This window comes from Schistocerca americana, chromosome 7 (assembly GCF_021461395.2).
Source record: "Schistocerca americana isolate TAMUIC-IGC-003095 chromosome 7, iqSchAmer2.1, whole genome shotgun sequence".
NCBI classification, from domain to species: domain Eukaryota; kingdom Metazoa; phylum Arthropoda; class Insecta; order Orthoptera; family Acrididae; genus Schistocerca; species Schistocerca americana.
In genome coordinates this window covers 371570418-371592434 of record NC_060125.1, presented here as the reverse complement: position 1 = coordinate 371592434, position 22017 = coordinate 371570418, and the positions used below count along the sequence as shown (strand labels likewise).

The window sequence follows — 22017 nt, the reverse complement described above, 5'->3', positions numbered from 1 at the left end:
TACTTACAGAGATATCTCATCTCAAAGTTGCTGAAAATTCAAGGACGCACTATAGAAAGCTGTGCTATGACCTTAAACAAGTGACTGTATCTCCGAAAGTATTGAATTCCTGAAACTGAAACTTTACCAGTGTTCACTGAGAACATGTGCGAATGTTCATACAAAATTTCATCAAAATCCATGAGGGTCATGTGGGAGCCTCTAGACGACTTGGCATGGAATGACCCACACTGATGTGTCTGACTTTTACTTTGAAGTTCCTCACCCAGCCATCGTGCTACTTTTCATTGATTTAAAAACAGCTATTCTCCATTTAAGCCCTGCACCAGAAGTATATAGGTATCTCTCCTAAGAGTCGTTAGGTGCATTTTCCCTGATGTTTTAGCATATATTTGTAATTTCTTTTTTGCAGCACGCAGCTGAATCAGCCCAGACAAATATTGCTTATCATGTTTTAAAATGGGAACATCCTCCACGGATGGGAAACATTGTTTTGTTTCCAGTTACAAACCAAATTATTTTTAAACTGGTATTTTACACACCCACTCAATAGAGTGGTTCCAAACCAGTCTAGTGCAATATTCCTTTTATGGATGTGAATTAACATAAACAGTACAGCACACAGAATAATCAGTACTCCAGCAGCGACATCACTGCTCTAGGCTGCTGCTACCATGCGGAAGCGCTGCTGTCGCAGCTGGAGTACTGATTATTCTGTGTGTTTTATTGTTCCTGTTAACACATATCAATAAAAAAATAACACACTAGACTAATTTGGTAATGCTCTACCAAAGGGGCACACAAGATTCAACTTTAATAATGATTTTGTTTGAAATGGTAAATACACAGACATTTTGTACCAACAATGGGTGTCATATAAAACATGTGATGAGCAGTATTTGTTTGGGCTGACTTCAGCTAAATGTTGCTAAAACGAAATTTCAAATATCTGCTGAATGCACCTGAGAATCTTAGGAGAGACGCTCGGTATGTGTTTGTGTAAGGCTACACTGAGTCTAACTGTAGTCGTTCCTTTGAAGGTAGTGCATCCTCCCCGCTACGTAATGAGATCTCACTGCCTCATTTTACAGTGAGCACTCACTCCCGACGGCAAGCGAGAGTGAACACTTTTGCCCCCCTAGCCGCCTCCTAAACAGACCTGTTGTGGACCACTCTCCCACATTCCCTGCTCAGCCTCCTGTACACAAAGCGAACCCAGCTCCTCGGGTCACAACACTGCTGTCAGAATTCACTGTCACCTCAGGACTTCGATGACATTGGAAGAATGCCTACAGAAATGGCAATCATCTGGCAGTATCGACGCGATGTGGTGTGGTGAGTGAACATTTTCTCTGTTGATGGCCTTTTTAGTATCTGTGTGTGTCTGGCTTTACCATGTCAAGTCGCATAGACATCAACAGCACCTTGACGGTGGTCATTTGTTGAATTGGCGGAGCCAATTAACTTGTCATTATTTAGAGAGAATGTCATGGAAATGTATTTAACGTCACTGTACTGTAAGTTCTGTAACCTGTCAGGGCATGAACTGGCAGGTACCAAGGCTGTGCCAGCAGCATGTAGTAATTTTACAGGATTTGAGCATTTGGTACACGAATTTTCTGAGCGGTGTTGGGCAATGATACAGTAAAAGGATTAGTGAATACTTGTTTGTGTGTTTTTAGTACAATTTCTCTATTTGTACTTATCTGTTGTTGTAAATGGCAGGTACCAAGGCTGTGCCAGCAGCATGTAGTAATTTTAGAGGATTTGGGCATTTGGTACACGAATTTTCTGAGCGTTGTTGGGCAATGATACAGTAAAAGGATTAGTACAATTTCTCTATTTGTACTTGTCTGTTGTTGTAAATGGCAGTTTTAGATTACACAAAACTCCAGGCGCATGTGCTGCTACTACGGGAGGGACTTCTGCCACTTTGACAGAGCAGCTGCAGGTATTGTCAGGTTTGAATTCTCAACAATAGCTGGAGAAAGAGGTGCTGTGTGAGCAGGCTGAAGCATTTACAAGCTGTGGTTCAGCAATTGCAAATTAGTATAAGTGGAAGCTCTTGATCCATTGGCACCTACCTCAACAATGCCTTTTTCTGGCATTGTGAGGGCTGCTGCCACAGAGTGTGGTTGGTGAGATGAGACTTTTCTCTGTGTGACTAATTTATGATTGACAGGAGAGCTAAAACATACGTGTTGTACCATGGAGTTCTTAGTACACTGGGTACATTCCAATAGTAAATTGATGGCTTATCACAGCATTATCGGAAGTAAAATAGCACAAGGTTGTTCCAAGAAAAATTGAGTACTTTAACGTAAAAGCATAAGAAATCAGCGGAAGCCTTTTAGGTAGGATCTGAAATATAAATGCACAGACATACCAAGTGACGCAAAATGTAGAAGTCGATAAGAGTCTTGGTGCTAGAAGACAAAAATATGGATGAGGATGTTTTTCTATGTGGTATCCCTACCGAGATATCATGTACGGTGAGGGTGGAAAATTCTGGAGACTTGGCTGCGGATCTTAGGGTTACTATGCAATTGGAAGACACTGACATCGCCAGAAGAGTATGTACAGACCACTGTGTCCTCACTTCAGAGTTAAAGCATTATAACGTGAGTGTAAAGATCATGTAGTGAAGCAATGTTGGCAACCTGAAAGATATAAGCGTGGATGAGTTCGAGAGTTCAACATCAAGCGCAGAGCTGTGGAAATTAAAGGCAGGAAAAACACTGTCAATGGAAAGCCACAGTAAAATACAAATGAGAATGTTTCAAATGTTGGTGGGCACAAACAGAAGCACAGACAGAACGTTACTGGCACGCTTTGTGGCAGGCAAGGAACATAAATTTCTGGTGGAAATTGGTGGGCACGTATCAGTCATCAGTCTGCACCTCGCAGGCAGGAGGAGACTTTTGTCTGGATGGAGTCAGTGATAATATCATGTAGTTCTTAGGTATGACACTACTTACTTTTAGTATGAGAATTGGAAATTTTTGTGTCCATATAAAAGCATTACCATACATGGGTGATGGATATTCAGCAATTCTTGGACTAGATTTTCTTGACAAACATCATGTCAAAATTCGTCTTTTGAAGTATAAAGTAGGACTCACTGAGATTTTATCTTCATTGGAGGGTATAGCTGCAACCGAGGCACTGTCACAAGGAGCATCGCTAATGAAGGTGCTGCCAACTACAACTGTAAACATATGCGCTAAACATTGGTTCCCCCGATAAAATACCAGCAGGAACAGAACGTTAGCATTTATATTGATACTTATTTACCAGATGAAGCATTACATGTGGTAGAGCCACTGTCGAAAAATGAAGAGTTATACAAAAGTGAATTTACAATTCCTGTAAGCTTGGATAACTTCGGAAGGGGGACAGTTAGTCTGCCAAAGGCCTTAATCATTACCACTTCAGAGGTATTAGAGGTAGAGGATATTGATAGGTCATGCGATGATCATAGTCACAAGTGAACTGTCAATGCAGAAGTATTACACAAAAAAGTTGGTCACTTGCAAGATAGCATCGGCACGCAATGGAAGCTTTACTACTACAATTTATGGATTTTTTTAAGATGAAGGGTCCTCTACCAGCAACATGTTATGCTACAGGTACCAATGTGCAGGTTTATAGAAAGCCCCTAATGGAAGAGTTTATAACTCAACAGTTGGCAGAGAGTATAGTAGACTACAGTGACAACTCGAGGGGTGGACGCTATATGATTCAAGGCAAATGAACAGTGTGGAGCATAACTACCCCACTACAAAAAAGGAAATGCTAGCAGTTATATGTGGGACTCATACTTTCACTGTTATTTACATGGCAAGAAGTTTACGGTTGTAATGGATATTTACCGGAAATCTTTGAGTTTGATGGCACATCTTACGGGCAAGACTCCTTTGAACTTTCAAGGCAAGATTCTGTTGCAACACCTTGAAGCCAACCCTCCATTCTATTTTTTAAAGTCAACTGTTTAATTTTTCAATGTGATAAATGTAGAATAATAGCGCCAAAAGACAATGAATTTTTCAACTGCATTCAATAACAAACACAAATCGAGTATACAATGGTCCGAGACCCCTGCTGGTGAAGCTACAGGTAGCGAAGCAACAAAAATCCATTGAGGCAGTTCGAGGTGTTTGTTGATGAGATAGAGCTGGAGAGAGCACAGTGGATTGTTTGCGGCATGTGTAAATGACATGGCAAGTGGAAAGAAAAAGAGGGGTGAGGTACTGGGGAGAGGGGCTGAAGCATCAGCACGGCCGCTGTATCACGTGTAGTGTCAGGCAAGTACCTAGTTGCCACATACCTACTCATACAAGCTGAATTCTTTTGTTTGTAGTTTTTGATCATAGCATTATTGTGTATTTATTATGTTGCTTGCTGCCTCATTTTCGGGTATTACAAACTGAGAGAAAAAATAACTTTTATAAAACCAACACTGATATGAAACAATGGAAACTCCAAGTTGGGGTATCAACAAGTTAGGAGAAGGATAGATTGCTACTCACCATAAAGAAGGCACGTTGAGTTGCAGACAGGCACAACAAGAAGACTGTTACAATGTAACTTTTGACCAAAGCCATCTTCAGAAAAGAAGAAACGATGCGCGCGCGCCCATACATACGCACGCACGCACACACACACACACACACACACACACACACACACACACACACACACAAGCAAGCACATAATAAGACCATTATCTCCAGCATTCTGGCCCGAGCTCCCAGTGATTGTGGTCATGAGTGCCTGAGATGTGCTTCTTTGTGTGTGTGTGTGTGTGTGTGTGTGTGTGTGTGTGTGTGTGTGTGTGTGTGTGTGTGGGCGCGCGTGCTGGCGCGCGTGCGCTTTCCTGCAGGCAGCTTCGGATGGAACAATCTTTTCGTTGTGCCAGTCTGCAATTCACCAAGTCATCTTTACAGTGAGTAGCAAACAAACCTCCTTCTTTTCTTGATGTACTTTTCCTGATATTGTCAACACTGATACATTTACAACAGCCTTTATTTTCAGTATTTGACAAAACCTGACATGCTTTAGCCATCACATTGATATTATTTTGGCAGAGCCTCATGGAGGCCTTGCGAAGCACCATGGCTCTGCAGAGCACACTCTGAGCATCGCTAATCCATAGAGTTAAATGCAGAAGACTCTTTTTACTGCTAAAAAGGTCAGTGAGTGGAAATGTTATGCTTGGAAGTCCAACCAAAAAATGGTTCAAATGGGTCTGAGCACTATGGGACTTAACTTCTGAGGTCATCAGTCCCCTAGAACTTAGAACTACTTAAACCTAACTAACATAAGGACATCACACACATCCATGCCCAAGGCACGATTCAAACCTGCAACCGTACTGGTCGGCCAGTCCAACCGATGCATTGCAACTGAACTGTATTTCAGGTTTGTTCCTGAACATCTGAGATCAAACACAGTTTTAAATTCAAGTTAATCAATAACCTAACCAAAAACTATGACCTGAGGCAGTAAACAGTGAATAAATATTAAAATGAAAACAGTTCAGTCAAGAATCCTGAATTCCAAATGTGACAGCAGACTAAAAATACTACTCATTATTAGGACTACAAATATAATTACCTATTACACAAACCAAAGTCTTCAAACCCAAAAATATCAAGAACACCTATTGAATTTCCCTGATGATCTCGCAGTGTGTCCTTTTTTGATAACAGAGCATGATTTACTTGCATGACAATCCAATCAAACAAGGCACCATACAAACACTTTGCCATTGCATCACGTGCAGCAATTGCCTGGAAAAAAAAAATTACAAATCACATTCAGTTGCTATGCACGTCCACACACACACACACACACACACACACACACACACACACACACACAGAGAGAGAGAGAGAGAGAGAGAGAGAGAGAGAGAGAGAGAGAGAACAATGTCTGGTTCACTATTAGAAATTTTTATGCTAATAGCAATATTTTGTCACATTTTCCTGTAAATTCATTTATTATATGTTGTTCTTTCTCTAAAGCAGAGTGTTGTTACTGTGAGGCTTATCATTCATTTCAAAGAGCATTACCTAAAATGCATTTTATCAGTAAAAATCTGACTCACTGTTTCTTTTCTTTTTCAGAAAAGTGATATTTCATTAATTAGTTGCTAGTCTCATAACACCTCTTCTCAAAAACAATGCAACCGATTGTTTCTGAATAAAATAAGATTTTATAAAAACTTTCAAGAATAGGGTGAATTTCTAGAAGATTACTGGAAACTCAAAGAAATGAGGTCAGTTTCAGACAAAACGATGGTCTAAAAATTAATGTCTTCATTGAAGTCACATAACAGGACCTTTTTTAGTCTCAAAGTTACTTTTGCAATGCTGAAGTTCTCCTTGGTTCATTTGTTAGCTTAATCATTTCATTTTGTACATCTAGATTTACAGACATTTAAGGTGTTGTAATGTTCTGGGCACTATTTCTTGATGACGACAATAATGATGATGATGATGATGATGATGATGACAATAATTTGAAGTGAGGGGTGCTCAACATCACAGTCATCAGCACCCTGACGAAAAGTCAGCATGCTAATTTCATGGGTGGGGTTGAAGGCTGTCCCCACATGTGGAGCAGTTTATCGCATATTAAAGTCTACTGCCCTTCCCAGCAATTTAGTGATAAGGCCTGACAATTCACAAAATTTCACCACCCTTGTAACACTGGAATCAGTATCTGCAAGGATTGTGGGCAGATCTCCATCGAGACTGAGAGCCCTAGTATCATTATAAAGGACCCACGTGGCCGTAATGTGTTGAACTGTAACTGGCATGCCTCAGACTTCACAGATTAGTGGATCCTCCCACCGAAGGAGGAAGCAATGTGTTAAAGGGCTATTTCCGATGCACGGTCTAGTAAGCAGAACCTCCTTCCAACAGTGAGGCTGGAAGTCTGCCATGCCTTTGTGATCAATTTGAGTGACAGCAGTTTGTTTTCTGTCACCTATGGCCATTCAGTCTCCCACTGATGCAAGGTACGTCTGTCAGAAAATGGGATGATGACATGCAATGGGATGGGACATTGATGGACAGTACAATCCTGGCAAGCTTCCTTAGCGGCTCTGTCGGCCATGTCATTGCCCTGTATTCCAATGTGGCCAGGTACCCAGCAAAAGATCACCTTCTTGCCATGGTGTTGGAACCACTGTAAGGAGTCATGGAAGAGCTGAATCATCTTGTCTACTGGATACCTTCGGTGAAGTGCTTGCAGTGCATTAAGTGAGTCTGAAACAGACAAGAAACCTTGTCCAGTGATGTCTGTGAACAGTCTTCAGTGGCATCAGAATGCCATATAATTCTGCACTGTAATTTGCAAATTGTTCTGGAAGATGCATTTTGAAGATCCTATCAGGGAAAACATTAGAACAACAGAGGACACACTCTTACTGGGATCCAACTGTATAAATAACAATAAAACTGTGGTACATACTTAAAATGGACGAAAACACAGTTGTAAAAACATAATCTGGAGTACAAGTTTTCTTGTATTGTGTAAAGCTAAAATCACTTTGGGCCTCTGAAGACGCCAAGGCAGCAATGCACTCCATCCTTGGCTGTGTATTTTGATGCCTGATAGATCCAGATGCTTGACACAGTCTGTAGCACGTGTTCCAAATGGCTTGGTTGTAAGGAGCCAATTCCTGAACAACGGTTCAAATGTGGATTGGACCATTAAACTAAATGTCAATGTCTGAGGTGACACTGATATTTTCAGCACCTGTCAAGCCAAAAGGATACGCTGCCGAATCCAGAGTGGTGGTTCACCAGCCTCTGCACACAGACTTTGAACTGGGCTGGTCCGAAAGGCTCCAGTCAACATCCGAATGCCCTCATGTTGGACAGCATCTAACATTTTGAAGTAGGAAGAATGGGCTGATCCGTAGACCATGCTGTCATAATCTAAATGTGATCGAACAAATGTCCTATAAAACTAGAGGAGCAGACACCTGTCAGTTCCCCATCTTTTTCCGGTAGGGTATTTCAAAATATTCAATGACTGGACACTCTTTGTTTGTAAGTCTTTCAGGTGTGGGAGCCATGTTAATTTCGAGTCAAATAATAAAACCAAAAACTGCACCGTTTCTTGAAAATGTAAAATATTGTCCCCCACTGTGAGCACTGGTTGGGTAAAACTTTGATGAGCACATGTGGTCTTCTTGGGTGAGAACCAAAAGACCAGTTGCCTGGCCTAGGTTTCCAGGCTCCTCTAATGGTCAGCTCTAGCTACCTTGTTGTCATTGTAAGATCAGAGGAAGAGTAGACGACTGCTTAATCATCCACAAACAAAGACCATTTGACAAGGCTCCTGACTGCAGAGGAAATGCCACTGATACCGATGGCAAACAATGTAACACTGAGGACACTGCCTTGGGGGCCCAATTATCTTGTGCAAAGCAGTCAGACAAGCCATCACCTACATGATATCGGAAACGCCAGTCCTCAAGTAAGGATTGGATAAGAAGCGGCATGCATCCAAGTAGTCCCCATTCATGAAGTTGCAAAGAATGTTGTACCTCCAAGTAGTATCATATGCTTTATCGAGGTCAAAAAAACACACAAACCAAATGGTTCCAGCATGAAAAGGACTCCTGTATCGTCATCTCCAGTGATATTATTTTGTAACTGCACTGGGAGTGGCTCAGGTGGACTCGGGATTCGAGTAGCCAGACGAGTTGGCAGTCTATGCATTCAAGAGTCTTACTCGTACAACTGTTAAGGGCTACACTCCAGTAACTGTTAGGGGTGCTCCGGTCCTTGCCTGGTTTCCAGAAGGGAATTAATATTGCCTCCATCCAAGTTGTGGGGTACTGTCCATGAAAACAGATCTGATAAAAGAGCACCCCCAATCACAGAACCAACTCTGACCTGAACTACACCCTCTTCACCCAGTGGGTTAAACGGTGCCCTGCATGATTTAAAAATACGCAAAGCAGCGACTCGTAGACCACACTACAGGAGCTGACCAGATTCTTTGTTGTTTGGCCCAATGAGGGCGTACAGCCTTGCGTGCTCGGTGAGCAATAGCCTCTTCGGAGATACTCGACTTCAAGTAACAAGAGAGGATCTGTCCCGATTCCGATTTATAAACACCCACCTACCTCAATTGTAAATCGCCTTTAATGGATCCAACTACAGCATATGCTGGGAATGTGTCTCCTAAAATAGGCAAATTGCTTAGGGAGAATAATATTAATGTCATCTTCCGCCCACTAGCAAAGAGCAAGGCCTTAGTCGGATCCGTTAAAGACAATTTACAATTAAGGAAGGCGGGTGTTTATAAAATTTCCTGCGAGTGTGGCTCTGCAGGTCAGATGACACAAACGGTCCAGGAACGCTGTGTAGAACACTTAAAGACACACCATCTGCGGCAGCCTTTAAAATCAGCTGTGGCAGAACATTACATTTCCATGGCACATTCAATGGAATACAATAATAGCAAAATTTTAGCACCAGTTTCCAGCTTCTGGGACTCTGTAATTAAAGAATCCATGGAAATACGTCTTGCTGATAATTTAATGAACTGTGATAACAGTTTTCAGCTGGATAAAAATTAATCCAATTATTAAATTACGCGGTCACAACGGAATCAACATGTTCAGTCGATACTCAGTGATTAGTCTGCTCTTACGTCACTACTGAGGACAGCACACACAACTTGGCTGTGCTGAGCATGTCACCTCCTAACATGCATCGCAATCCGTCAGTACGATTCGCATGTGCAGAATTCGCTATAAATACCATGACTGCAACAGGTCTCTTCAGTACTTCACCCACTCACCTGACGACGGCTGGACATCTCTGGGGCGAAATATTGTAGCAGAATGTTGATGGGATCCAACTGCAAACCCAAAAATTACTGAAAGAACTCCCATGTTTCCTGAAGATTTTAATGTGTCATACAGTTGTTCCGAGCAAAATGACATCTCCATTCCTAGCCCTTGCAGGCGAAGAACGGAGTCTTGGTTGTTCAGGGCACTTCTGTTTGCTGAGTACATATACTGTATAGACTTAAGAGCACTCAAAGAATCAAAGTGCAGCTATGTAGTTATCGTGCTCATTTAAAACTTCAAAGGAACGTCATATTAAAAACATAGGCAGGAGTGCAATCTCTACTACGCCTCAATAAATCAAAATTATTCAAGGGCCTTCAGTAGCCAAGCTGGCGATCATTCCAACCCTGGCTCAGACATTTCATACCAAATGCAATGGGTTGTGGTTTTTACACATCACAAATGGCTTCGCTGCTAATGGACAATTTGTGAAAATTGCTTCCATGGTATGGCGAGTAACAGTTTGACATACTGGTGATTCTCGAATAATAAAGAACTTATATGCTTGATTCACCTTAACGAACTGCCATCAGACAACAAATCGTGGCTCCACAGCACATAGGACGCTAGGTTTAGAGCTAGTGTTGTAAGTACCTGTGGTCACTTTGATCCCCACATTGTGGATAATATTGATACTTTTGTGGGATGTCCTGCTGATCTATAAACAGTGCAGCCATAATCTAACTAGGACCTGTCTGCTCCCCAAGACCTATAATTAAGACATTTCCAGATGTTCAGTGTCAGGGGAGACCCTATCTTTAGATCCATTGTGTGTGGTAGCCACAACAGTTTCAAACCAAATATGAGCTCCAATAACCTCATTGTATCTTTCACACTTTAAAAAAACTGTTCATTTTCATGTCAGCTAAATTAAAATTTTGTGGACAACAGTTAAAAATCAAAAAGCACACACACTCGCACACACAGATTGGAAGAGGAATAAAAAACAACTGTCCAAAAATAAGTAACATTGCACTGGGTTCCTTGTACCTACTGACTGATTATGAAGCCACAAAATTTACTGATATGATTCAATATTCATTTGGCTGTGGATGAAAGGAAAAATGACTTCAAAAATTGTTGCTCCCACCAGCAGCAATGAGCATACTGTTACACAGTATTTGTTACAAACATATCTGAAGCTGCTCAGAATTATCAGGAGTTGTGCCAAGTCTATAGTCTTAGGGTAGTGAGTGAAGGAAAGGTTGGACAACAGTGTTGAGACTTTAAAAGTGGCCATACAAATATGCATTATGACTCACTGAAGACGTGTTTTTCCTTATGTTGGACACACCTCTATTTGCACTGTTGTCAAGGAAAAGCTGAGATATCACAAACTGTTTGTAAGCTGGGTACTGAACATGCTTACCAATCAACAAGAAAAGCTTAGAATTTCAAACAAGTGAACAGTTTTGAATTACTATTGACAAGATGGAGACGATTTGTTTTCCCACAGAGACAGTGAAATATCAATATCCTACACCAGCACAAAATCAAAACAGTAGTCAATGAAGTGGTGCCATTCAACTTTGAAAAAAAAATTTCAAGCAATATCTTTGCTTACCCGACATCATGGAACTCGGGTGAGGAATTCTAATTAAGGTGTACTGTGAACCGCTCAACAAAAAAAATGACAACCCAGTCAAAACTGATGGCATGGGAAACTATCGTCCAAGACAATCCTGTTGTTCAGCTCCATGAATCATTCTGAGCATAAGACAACAAAAACAGCAAGAACAATGACACGCACCAAGCGCGGTGGTGCAGTCGTTAGCACACTGGACTCGCATTCAGGAGGACGACGGTTCAATCTCGTGTCCGGCCATCCTGATTTAGGTTTTCCGTGATTTCCCTAAATAATTCCAGGCAAATGCCAGGATGGTTCCACGGCCGACTTCCTTCCCCGTCCTTTCCTAATCCGACGAGACCGATGACCTCACTGTTTGGTCTCTTCCCCCAAACAATCCAACCCAACCCCAACAATGACACAATATAAAACAGAACTTCACATTTTCAAATTACATAAACGTTATTGTATTCAAGTAAAAACTATGTCATGACTAGGAGAAATGACCAGGTTCACATATACTGTGGATCACAGAAAGACTGCTGCTTTGAAGATCAGAGTAATAATCAACCTCATCATTTCAACTTGGTTGGTTGGTTGGTTTGGGGGAAGAGACCAAACAGTGATGTCATCGGTCTCATCAGATTAGGGAAGGACGGAGAAGGAAGTCGGCCGTGCCCTTTCAAAGGAACCATCCCGGCATTTGCCTGGAGTGATTTAGGGAAATCACGGAAAACCTAAATCAGGATGGCCGGACGCGGGATTGAACCGTCGTCCTCCCGAATGCGAGTCCAGTGTGCTAGCCACTGCGCCACCTCGCTCGGTCCATCATTTCAACTCTCAGTGAGCATGTACAATATGGAGATTAAATGCCACAAACAGTCATAAAGTGTGACCCCTGAGGTGCTGCTGGTAACAGATCTAGCAGCATGCCTCTGAACTGCTTTGATGTCTTCCTTGAATCCGAACTGGTAGGGATCCTGAGCACTCAAACAATAAGAATGGGTTACATTAGCATTCTATACGCTGCCTCTTTCATAGAAGAGCTACACTTTCCCAAAATCCTCCCAATGAAAGTCTAGCATTTGCCTTCCCTACAATCAACCTGACACGCTCATTCCATTTCATAATGCTATGCAACATTATGCCTACATATTGAATTGGTGGGAATGTGCAAGAATCACCCTACTAATGCTGTAGTCTAACGTTAAAGGTTACCCCCCACCCCCACCCATCCAAAGGTTCCCCCCCCCCCCCTATCCATCCACATTAACTAACATTTTTCTACATTTACAGCAAGCTGCCATTCATCACACCAACTACAAGTTCTATCTAAGTTATCTCGTACACTGTTACACTCACGCAATGACAACACGTTCTTGTATATTACAGCATCATCAGCAAACAGCCATAAATCAGAGCAGTCCTATCACACTTCTCTGGGTCATTCCTGATGATATCCTTCTTTCTGAATGCAACATACTGGGTTCTATTACTTCAGAAGTCTTCGAGCTACTCAGAAATCTGGGATCCAATTTCAAACGCTCGTACCTTTGTTTAACAGTTTGCAGTGGGGCACCTAGTCAAAAGCTTTCCAGAAATCTAGGCATATAGAATCTGTCTGCCTGTTGCCCTCCATCCATTGTCTGTAGGACATAATGTGAAAAACAGCAAACTGAGTTTCTAACAACTGATGCTTTCTAAATCAATGCTTACTTGTGGACAGAAGCTTTACTGTCTCAAGGAAATTTATTATAATCAAACCCCGAATGTGTTCAAGAATTCTGCAGCAAACTCATGTTAAGCACATTGGTCTGCAATTACACAGGCCCATTCTTTTACTTTTCTTATTTAAAGGGAAATGGATAGGTTAAAGTTGGATACAGTGGGAGTTAGTGAAGTTCGGTGGCAGGAGGAACACGACTTCTGGTCAGGTGTATACAGGGTTAAAAATAGAAGCAAACAGTTTCTTCGGTGCTATGCCTGTCCAACGAACTTTTTTTTCATTCGCTTATTAGTGGAAAACATGAAATTTCAGTTGGTCATGGGTGCCTCTATTACACTGCTGAATTGTAACACACATGAACTGTCAGGCTCCCCACACCTGTCTAAAACTAATATGCACCTGATGGCTTATAATGTACAAGACATTCCCATTCTCGGAAAATGCACTTTTCCTGCCACGTATTGTGTTCAATTGTAGCACAATAGTGCTACAATCAAGCGACTGTGAGAACATATTTGGCCTTGATTCATTTGACTTGTTTGGCTTTAAAATTCATGCCAATGTGTTGCCCATGTCTGCATTCAATGCAAAAGACAGTGTCGCTAGCTTGCTGAAAGAATGCCCGGAACTCTTTCCTGACGACTTAGGCAAGGCTAACAATTTTGTTGCACATATTACTCTGAAAAATAATGCTCAGCTGAAATTTTGCCGGGCCAGAACAGTTCCTTTTCCATTATGGGACGAAGTCGCTGCTGAACTTAAAGAATTGCATGGTAGCAGAGCTATTGCGCCCATACAAGATAGTCAATGGGTAAGTCCACTGGTTTTGCTCCCCAAACCTTGAGGTCGTGTTCGACTCTGTCTTGACTTTAAGGTTGCAGTCAACCCAAGAACTGTGATTGATACGTATCCATTGCAACACCCGGAGGATCTCATGGACAGATTAGGTGCTCGTTGCTACTTTTCAAAATTGATTTGCACTACGCATATCTTCAAATACCACTAGAAGAAGAATCTCAAAAAGTGTGTGTTGTGAACATTCATTTTGGCTTGTTTAAATATTTGTGTTTGCCTTGTGGAAGTGCTTCCACATTCGCCATTTTCCAACAGTATCTGGAAAAGCTAACTGCTCGAGTACCGCACTGTTCAAACTATATGGACAATATTGTCGTAGCAGGTCGTACACTTGAAAAACATATCGCAAATTTGTGTCTTTTGTTTCGTGTGTTATATGATGCAGGACTTAAGTGTAGACTGGACAAGTGTGATTTTTTTTTTTTACATATGAGTTGCACTATCTTGGTCATGTCATAAACAGTCGAGGTATACATCCTCTTTAGTCACATTTGTTATCCATGCCAGTTCCTCACAATATCATGGAATCACAGTCAGTCTTAGGGAAAATGAACTCTTATATTTGGTTCATACCAAATGCTGCACAAATCGCAGCTCCACTGCATCGCTTGCATCGCAAGAATGTCTTGTTTGTTTGGACAGCTGAGTGCCAAGAAGCTTTTCAAAAACTTACAGATGCATTGCTCAGTGATCAATGATTTGTGCACTTTGATCCTGAAAAAACAGTCTTATTGCAAGCTGACGCTTCCTTTTACGGAATCGGTGCAGTGCTTTCACACAGAATTGGTGATAAAGACATGCCTACTACTTTCGCATCAAAAGGGTTCTCCAAAGCTCAGTGTTAACTAGTCACAAATAGAGGAGGAGGCATTGGCTACTGTGTGCGGTGTCACAAATTCCACCACTATTTTTATGGCAGAAATTCTTCTTAGTAATGAACCAAAAGCCACAGCAGTCCTTGTTTCATCCGACGAAGCCAGTTCCTGTAAGAAATGCCCCAAAATTGCAAAGATGGGCTTTGTTGTTGCCTCAATACCGGTACGATATTGCATATCATCTGACGGCTAAACATGGCAAGGCGAATGCACTTTCCCGTCTTCTGACTGGCCCTGATACAGACTTTGACACTTCTGCTGAATCTTGTTGTCACATCGATGCTCAGGATTCTGAATTGCTTCAATCCTTTCCTCTGAACTGTAGGAAAACTGCACAGTCAGGGGAAGCTCATTCAAATTTGAACATTTTGCTACAATACATTCACATATCTTGGCCTCGCTCACTGCACAGCATCAAGAACTCTGTAGTGCGCCAATACTTTGCACGTCAGCATAGCCTCACTATGCAGTAAGGTGTGATTCTTGTTCAAAATGACAGTGGACAGTCACATGTGTTGATTCCTAAAGCTTTGCAAAAAGAAGTGTTGCACTTATTTTGCCAAGGACACTGGGGGATTGTTCGTACAAAACAGTTAGCGCGTCGACACTGTACTTGGCAGGGTATGGACACCCAAATAGAACAGACGACATCACAGTGTCACGCACATGCGGAAAATAAGTTTGCTCTGCCACAAAAGTTCTCTCCTTGGCCTAAGTCACGATCACCATGGCAATGTGTGCACATAGACTTTGTAGGGACTTTTTGGAACACTCATCGGTTGATAGTGGTTGACTTGTATAGCAACTTTCCTTTTGCTGTGCCAATGAACTCAAGAACATCACATAGCACAATTCAGGTGTTGTCCTCTATTTTTTGTCTCGGAGGTTTACCTGAAGTCATAGTGTCAGACAACGGCCCTTAGTTCACGTCAAATGAATCTGAAATATTCTGTGAACAGCATACAGCATCCAACTAGTGCACCATTCCATCCACAGTCAAAGGGTGAAGCAGAACGTTTTGTCAGAACTTTCAAGCAGCAGATAGCCAAACTTTGCACCGAACACACGAGGGACCAAGCACTGCAACTGTTTCTCGGCTCCTATTGTTTTGCATCCACGAGATGGACCACCGCCGGAAGAATTGCTTCGTGGCCACTGCCATCAAAAACTGCTCCACCCTCCTCAGCATCTAGTGCCGATGGAAGGCTGCAAGTATCACTTCGCGACACAAATATTGCCTTTTACACCATTTTAGCGGCAGCAGACGGTGGGGATGAGGTGAGATCCTTCATCGACTTGGCATACACATTATCTTATTTCAGACCCAGACAGATTGCAGCGCCGACATCACAATCAAATTCACCACTGTCAGGTGCACAACGATCCTTCTGTGTCTCTACCCCAGATTCACCGATCCCGAGGACAGCAACTGCCAGAGGGTGTCATCACGACACCTAGGGACGGCACCATGAAGATGGAGCCTCTGCCGCCTCTCATCCTATCGATGGAGCTGAACCCGTCCGCACAACAGCAGCCGATGCCCTCTAAATCTGGTTGTGGTCTTCAGGAGGTGGACGCATACCCTTCTGGTCATTTTCCGGGGGACGTTTCCTCCAGAGCGAAGGCCGGATGGCGTGGTACGACCGAGGCCTGACATCCCCTGCAGCCATAGCTGAGAATGAGAATGTTCTGACGTAAAAAGCACCGGTGCACCATCGGAAACGGAAGAGCAAAGAGGGCTGTGAAGAAGATGTCAGCCAGTTATATGCTGACTGCCCCTCTCTAGGACGACACCGAGATAGCAGCGGCTTCAAAGTGAAGAGAACATAAGCGCTGCGCTGCCTGGCCGCAGCCCAATTGAAGACTAGCCGTTCTACAGGCTCTACAGCAGCAACTTAGGAACTGTACTGTTTCACTCGTATTAGGTGTTGTGTATACTGACGAGATATTGTTATTTTGTCTGTCGCCTGTTGCTTGTGACACACCATTGTAAATTCTCAAAGTTAAGTATTAACATTTATCTTACCATAATAAAAATTCATTAATACGATTTGCTTGAAATGTTGTATAGCAATCCAAAAAAGCAGGTTTCCTTGGCACCCCGTATTTGAGGAGTAGGCAGGACACAACAGAGTGCAATTTAAAGTCAAATGAAACTTTGCCCCTAATTCTCTACGTCTGTCATACTGCAGCTAAATTTTGTCCATTCATTGTCCAAGTGGAATGCTAATAACTGATCATCCGCTTTTTCTAACATAAATATTCTTCTAGCCATCTTCACAGATTTATTAACTTTAGTAACCATCATCGTCATGTTGACAACATGATCACTAATCCCCACCTCTATTCTGACACTGTTAGTAAGGTCAGGCCTGTTCGTAGCTACAAGGTCTAAAATAACTACACTGTGTGTGGGTTGTTTAACTATTCATTCAAAGCAGTTTTTGGAAAATGTGTTCCAAAAAACTTGACAACACTGTCTATATACCACCTGCAGTGAATCCATAGACACCCCAGTCTATACTTGGCAGGCTGAAGTCGGTTCCAACTAATACTGCATGATCTGGGTATTTCTGCACTACTGAGCATAGAGTTTACTTGAATGATTCTACAACTGTTACAGTGGAATCAAGTGACTGGTAAAAACATTCAATAATTAACTTAGAGTTCATCTAGGCCTGCCATTTGTGTCAAGACCATTTTACAAGCAGACTCAATTTCAACCTTGATAGACATAATATTTTTGTTGATAATAACCATTGCTGAACAGGGACAAGTAATTTGAAGTTTATTTCCTATATACATATGCGACTGCTGGTACATTTGTCTCAGCATCAACATATTTTACTTTCATAGTAAACATAATCCAGGATTATGGTTGATGTGATTATGCATCATTTGGCTTCTGACAAGTAGGCACTGAACTTCAACCATGTGTCAGAACTGATTAACATAAGCTTGTTAAAGCAAGAGTGCGCGGTCATATGTTGATCTATTTACTGGAAGTAGTTGAAGGATTGTTGCAAATGGCCTCCATCTTTGTTGAAAATGCACTGTGGCTTTTATGTTAGCCAGGCTCATTTGTTACACAGTTTTCGTTTGTAATACAGCATCAGGCTTTGGAAATTTCCTGAAAAACACCCTGAGTGGTGCAGTCAAAAGCACTTTGTTGCAGATCTACGCTGTAAAAAGTTCATACAGCTGAAGAACAGTCATAACACTTATAATGAATAGAAATGAAGTAGGTGACTCAGTACTGTGACACAAGGGTGTATTTTTCAATGTTTTACTGATGCTGAAGTATGTGAACAAACGAGTGATTTCTCGGAATTGATTAAGCAGATTAGTCTATGGAGATTCACTGCTGATCAATGTGCTGCCAGCACTCTGTCCATCATAAGCTGATCATATCTTGGAATCAACAAAACAATGATGATGTAGATCTTCAGAAGTCCATAAATTGGAAAAATCTGATGCAATGATCCAATAGAGCATACTGGAAACAATGAATTGGAACATTTTTTGTGTTGAAGGTGAATGTAAATAAACAAAGTGTGAAAGTAAATAAATAAAGTGTTAATTGGAAATTGCTATATCATCAAACACCCTGCGAAAAAAATGGACAGCATGATCACAATATCTCATTCAATAGTCCACAATATGCTTGGCAAGTTTAACAATTTGTTCCTAGTATTATCCTATGGAGTTCTCCAAATAATTAGAAGTGATAGCAACACCTACATATGGATGCATTTCCGTGACACATTCTGCTGCTTTGGCCAGAGCATCAAGGTCACTGTCACACACTGCGAGGCTGTTTTGCATATCCATCGAAGTGAAAATTAAGAATGTTCCTCCTCGTAATATCATCCATTAGGTTGCTCAAAAGTACACGGAACATAGCCACTGGGTGACAGTATACAGTTAGTGTGTTCCTTCAGTGCACATTAGCTTCTTGAGGTGCATATTCTTGATTACGGCAGAAGATTTATGAGCACATTTTTGACAGCATTGTAATTATACACACTAGGTGGTATGACTAAAATATCTTGGGCCTGGCAATGATATGGGCAAAAATAAACTAGCTTTTCAATTGGACAACCACATTACCATAGCCCTTCCTATACTCTTCATCCTTGTTTTACATTGCCTGCTACTGATTTCCTGGTTTTTAATCCCTTCTTTTGCTACATTTCTTTCTAGTCTTGATTTTTTTTTCTGTGTTCTCTCTCCCTTTAAGTCAAATGCATTAACCTACTCTTCTGTTTTGTTTCACTCTTCTTTCCATACTCTTTTTCCTCTTTTCCTAAAGCCTCAGCCAATCTAAATTTCTGGTTACATTTTTCTCCTCCTGTCTACTCCTTTAGCCTTGAACAAACTGTTTGCCTTTTCCCGTAAGAGTTTTTGCAACTCTTGTCTACTACATTCCTGTATTTTAACATAGCATCAACTACATGTGTGTGTGCACTGACCCAATCTAATGAGTTATTATTATTATTAATAATATTATTGTTATCATCATTATTATTAACAACACGAACAGCAGAGTAAAAAAAGGCAGAGGGTGGACATACCTTTCCCTGTACAGGGACAAGATTTAGTTCTCTTTTCAGAACAGCCCTGCTATTATACCAGTCAGAACAATTTTTTTCTGTCTAGACGTAAGTTAGTCACACACATTTACACTTCATAATTTTGAGTCTATTATGGAAGTGATACAGAAAAATTTCACTCAGAAAATATTTGCAACAATGTAATGGTGGTTACAAACAGTAAAAAGTGCAGGAAAAAGAAGGAAATTGGTTTTAGCCAGAAAACCGAGAGCTGTGAGTAAAACCAGAAGCTTGTCAGTAATTTTGTGAAATCTATGTACATGTTTTGAATAAAATAGTAATTACAACACATTTCTCTGCGTACATAAATTTTGATGTTCTACAAGTCACTCAACTGAAGAGATCTTAAAACACTGTCACTTGGTGAGTGCTGGCTAATGTCACAATACAAGTACAGTAAAAATATGTACACTGGGAGTAGGTACCCTGAGGCCCAACTACAAACCCACAAAGCATGAAGATTTGATTATTTACTGTATTCAATAACTGGATTTTTCATGACTGAACAAGATGCTGACATAGTACATATGAAGTCTGGTGTACTGCGAAGACTATGCATTTCAATTAATATTAAATTTCATTATTAAAGAATAAGGTAATATATTGAGTCAATTTCAGGAATGGTAATGTTAGCCTATTCAAAAATAAAGTTCTACACACATTAAAACTGAATGCAAAACAGTGAACATTGCACTTAATGGCATTACAGGTATAGCACCACTAACTTGGGATCACTACTGAATTTACAATTATGCAGCTACCACATAAACTTGAGAGCAGACAATGTTTTATAATCTTCTGCCAATGTTACATTTATAAAAGTAAAAAATAATTATTTGGGAGTTTTTATGCAGGCCAGGGTGAGAAGTAACAGCAGTACAAATCACAGAGAATACAATGCAAAATTATTCTGAACTATGATACATTTAATTCAATTCTTGAAAGCCTTATCTTAAGGTATTTAATATAAATTCAGCTCCCATACTCACAAATATAAATCAGGGAACAGGCACATATAAGGTTTACCACAAAAGAATGTAATAAAGCATTTTTGCTTTATGGCTTACCTCTGGTAGGCGAAAATTTATCACCAGTGTCTCTCCTGATGCGCGTGCACGTTTTGCCGTAAGAGCCGCCATAAGAGTCTCCTGTCGCACCCTGAGTAACTGGGATATGAGTTGTACAACTTCCAGATTTTTCACTCCAACTGCTTCATCATGATGATAGGCAGCCGATTTGCGTGGTGCGAATTCCACATTGCCAAGTAACAGTACTGCCGACAATACTGCAAACAGACGTCTCTGTTTCTCTGCTGCAAAGCCAACCATTTCCATAGACTGTTTCAGGCGTGAAAACTCATATTTCTCATCGGCACTGTCAAAGGTGTAACAATCACTCTGTGAATGAAAACCAATAGCATTTAAACCACAATTTCAGACATTACAAGATCAAAAATAACATATACACACAATAATACAGAAATCTCTACAGAAGATGGTGTTTCTGAATGTGGAATAAATTCAAACACTGCTGAGAATAATATGTTGACAGCCACAGCACTGACAGATTTACAAAACATCTCTGCAAAGAAAATTCATTACAATGTCAAAGTGAATCACAGAAAATGAACAAATTTAAATCCAATTGTGAAGACCTTGTACAATGATGCTATCACTGAATCATGACATGTTGCATCTATTAATTAAGTACTCATTTCTTGCTGTAACAAGTGTAAAAGCCATAAGAGAAATTTTCCGTCGGTTTTTTTTTTATCTTTCATTCCTCTTCTGTCTATTGTTGCTCCAGACAAATTACTGTTATGAAAAACACGACACAAAATGTACAATCTTAAGGACTCTGGACTTTTGCCATATAAGGAGGAATGCAAGACACTGTTGAACACCTCACTGCAAATGGTGCAGTAGGTTAGTTGGACATGGGAAGTGGAGGATTCAGACGTGGCTTTGTTCAAGGAACTCAAAATTGTTTTAGGAACTCGTGGAAACCTAATTCCAAATACACCAACAGAGATCTGAATCACTCCAAACTATAACTCAGGTAACTATTTTGCTGCCAACTACTGTCCAGCACTTTAATTTTATTTTATGATTAACAGAGTCCATCTTCTAGGAAGCAGGTAAGTATTAGCTAGAATATTATTGCATAATTAAAACAGAGTGTTACAGTGGTGAAGTGGCTGCCTCTCCTACAAGACTCTCAATGAGACTGGAACAAAAAAATTTATTTTTTCAAGAAGGGGCGTCGAACAGATGTGCAGAACTATAGACCTATATCTCTAACGTCGATCAGTTGTAGAATTTTGGAACAAATATTATGTTTAATGACTTTTCTGGAGACTAGAAATCTACTCTGTAGGAATCAGCATGGGTTTCGAAAAAGACGATCGTGTGAAACCCAGCTCGTGCTATTTGTCCACGAGACACAGAGGGCCATAGACACAGGTTCCCAGGTAGATGCTTTGTTTCTTGACTTCCGCAAGG

At 41.0% G+C, this 22017-nt stretch overlaps 1 protein-coding gene across 1 annotated transcript in view; it reads right to left on the bottom strand.

Annotated features, from left to right (window-relative positions):
• The window catches only part of LOC124622651 (unconventional myosin-IXa-like), a 329610-nt gene that overhangs the window by 221213 nt on the left and 86380 nt on the right, over positions 1 to 22017 (bottom strand). The window contains exons 6-7 of the mRNA XM_047148429.1: positions 20584 to 20913; positions 5617 to 5792 (exon numbers count right to left, since the gene is read on the bottom strand). Coding sequence (XP_047004385.1) covers positions 5617 to 5792; positions 20584 to 20913 — 506 coding nt within the window. The remainder of the gene's footprint in view (positions 1 to 5616; positions 5793 to 20583; positions 20914 to 22017) is intronic.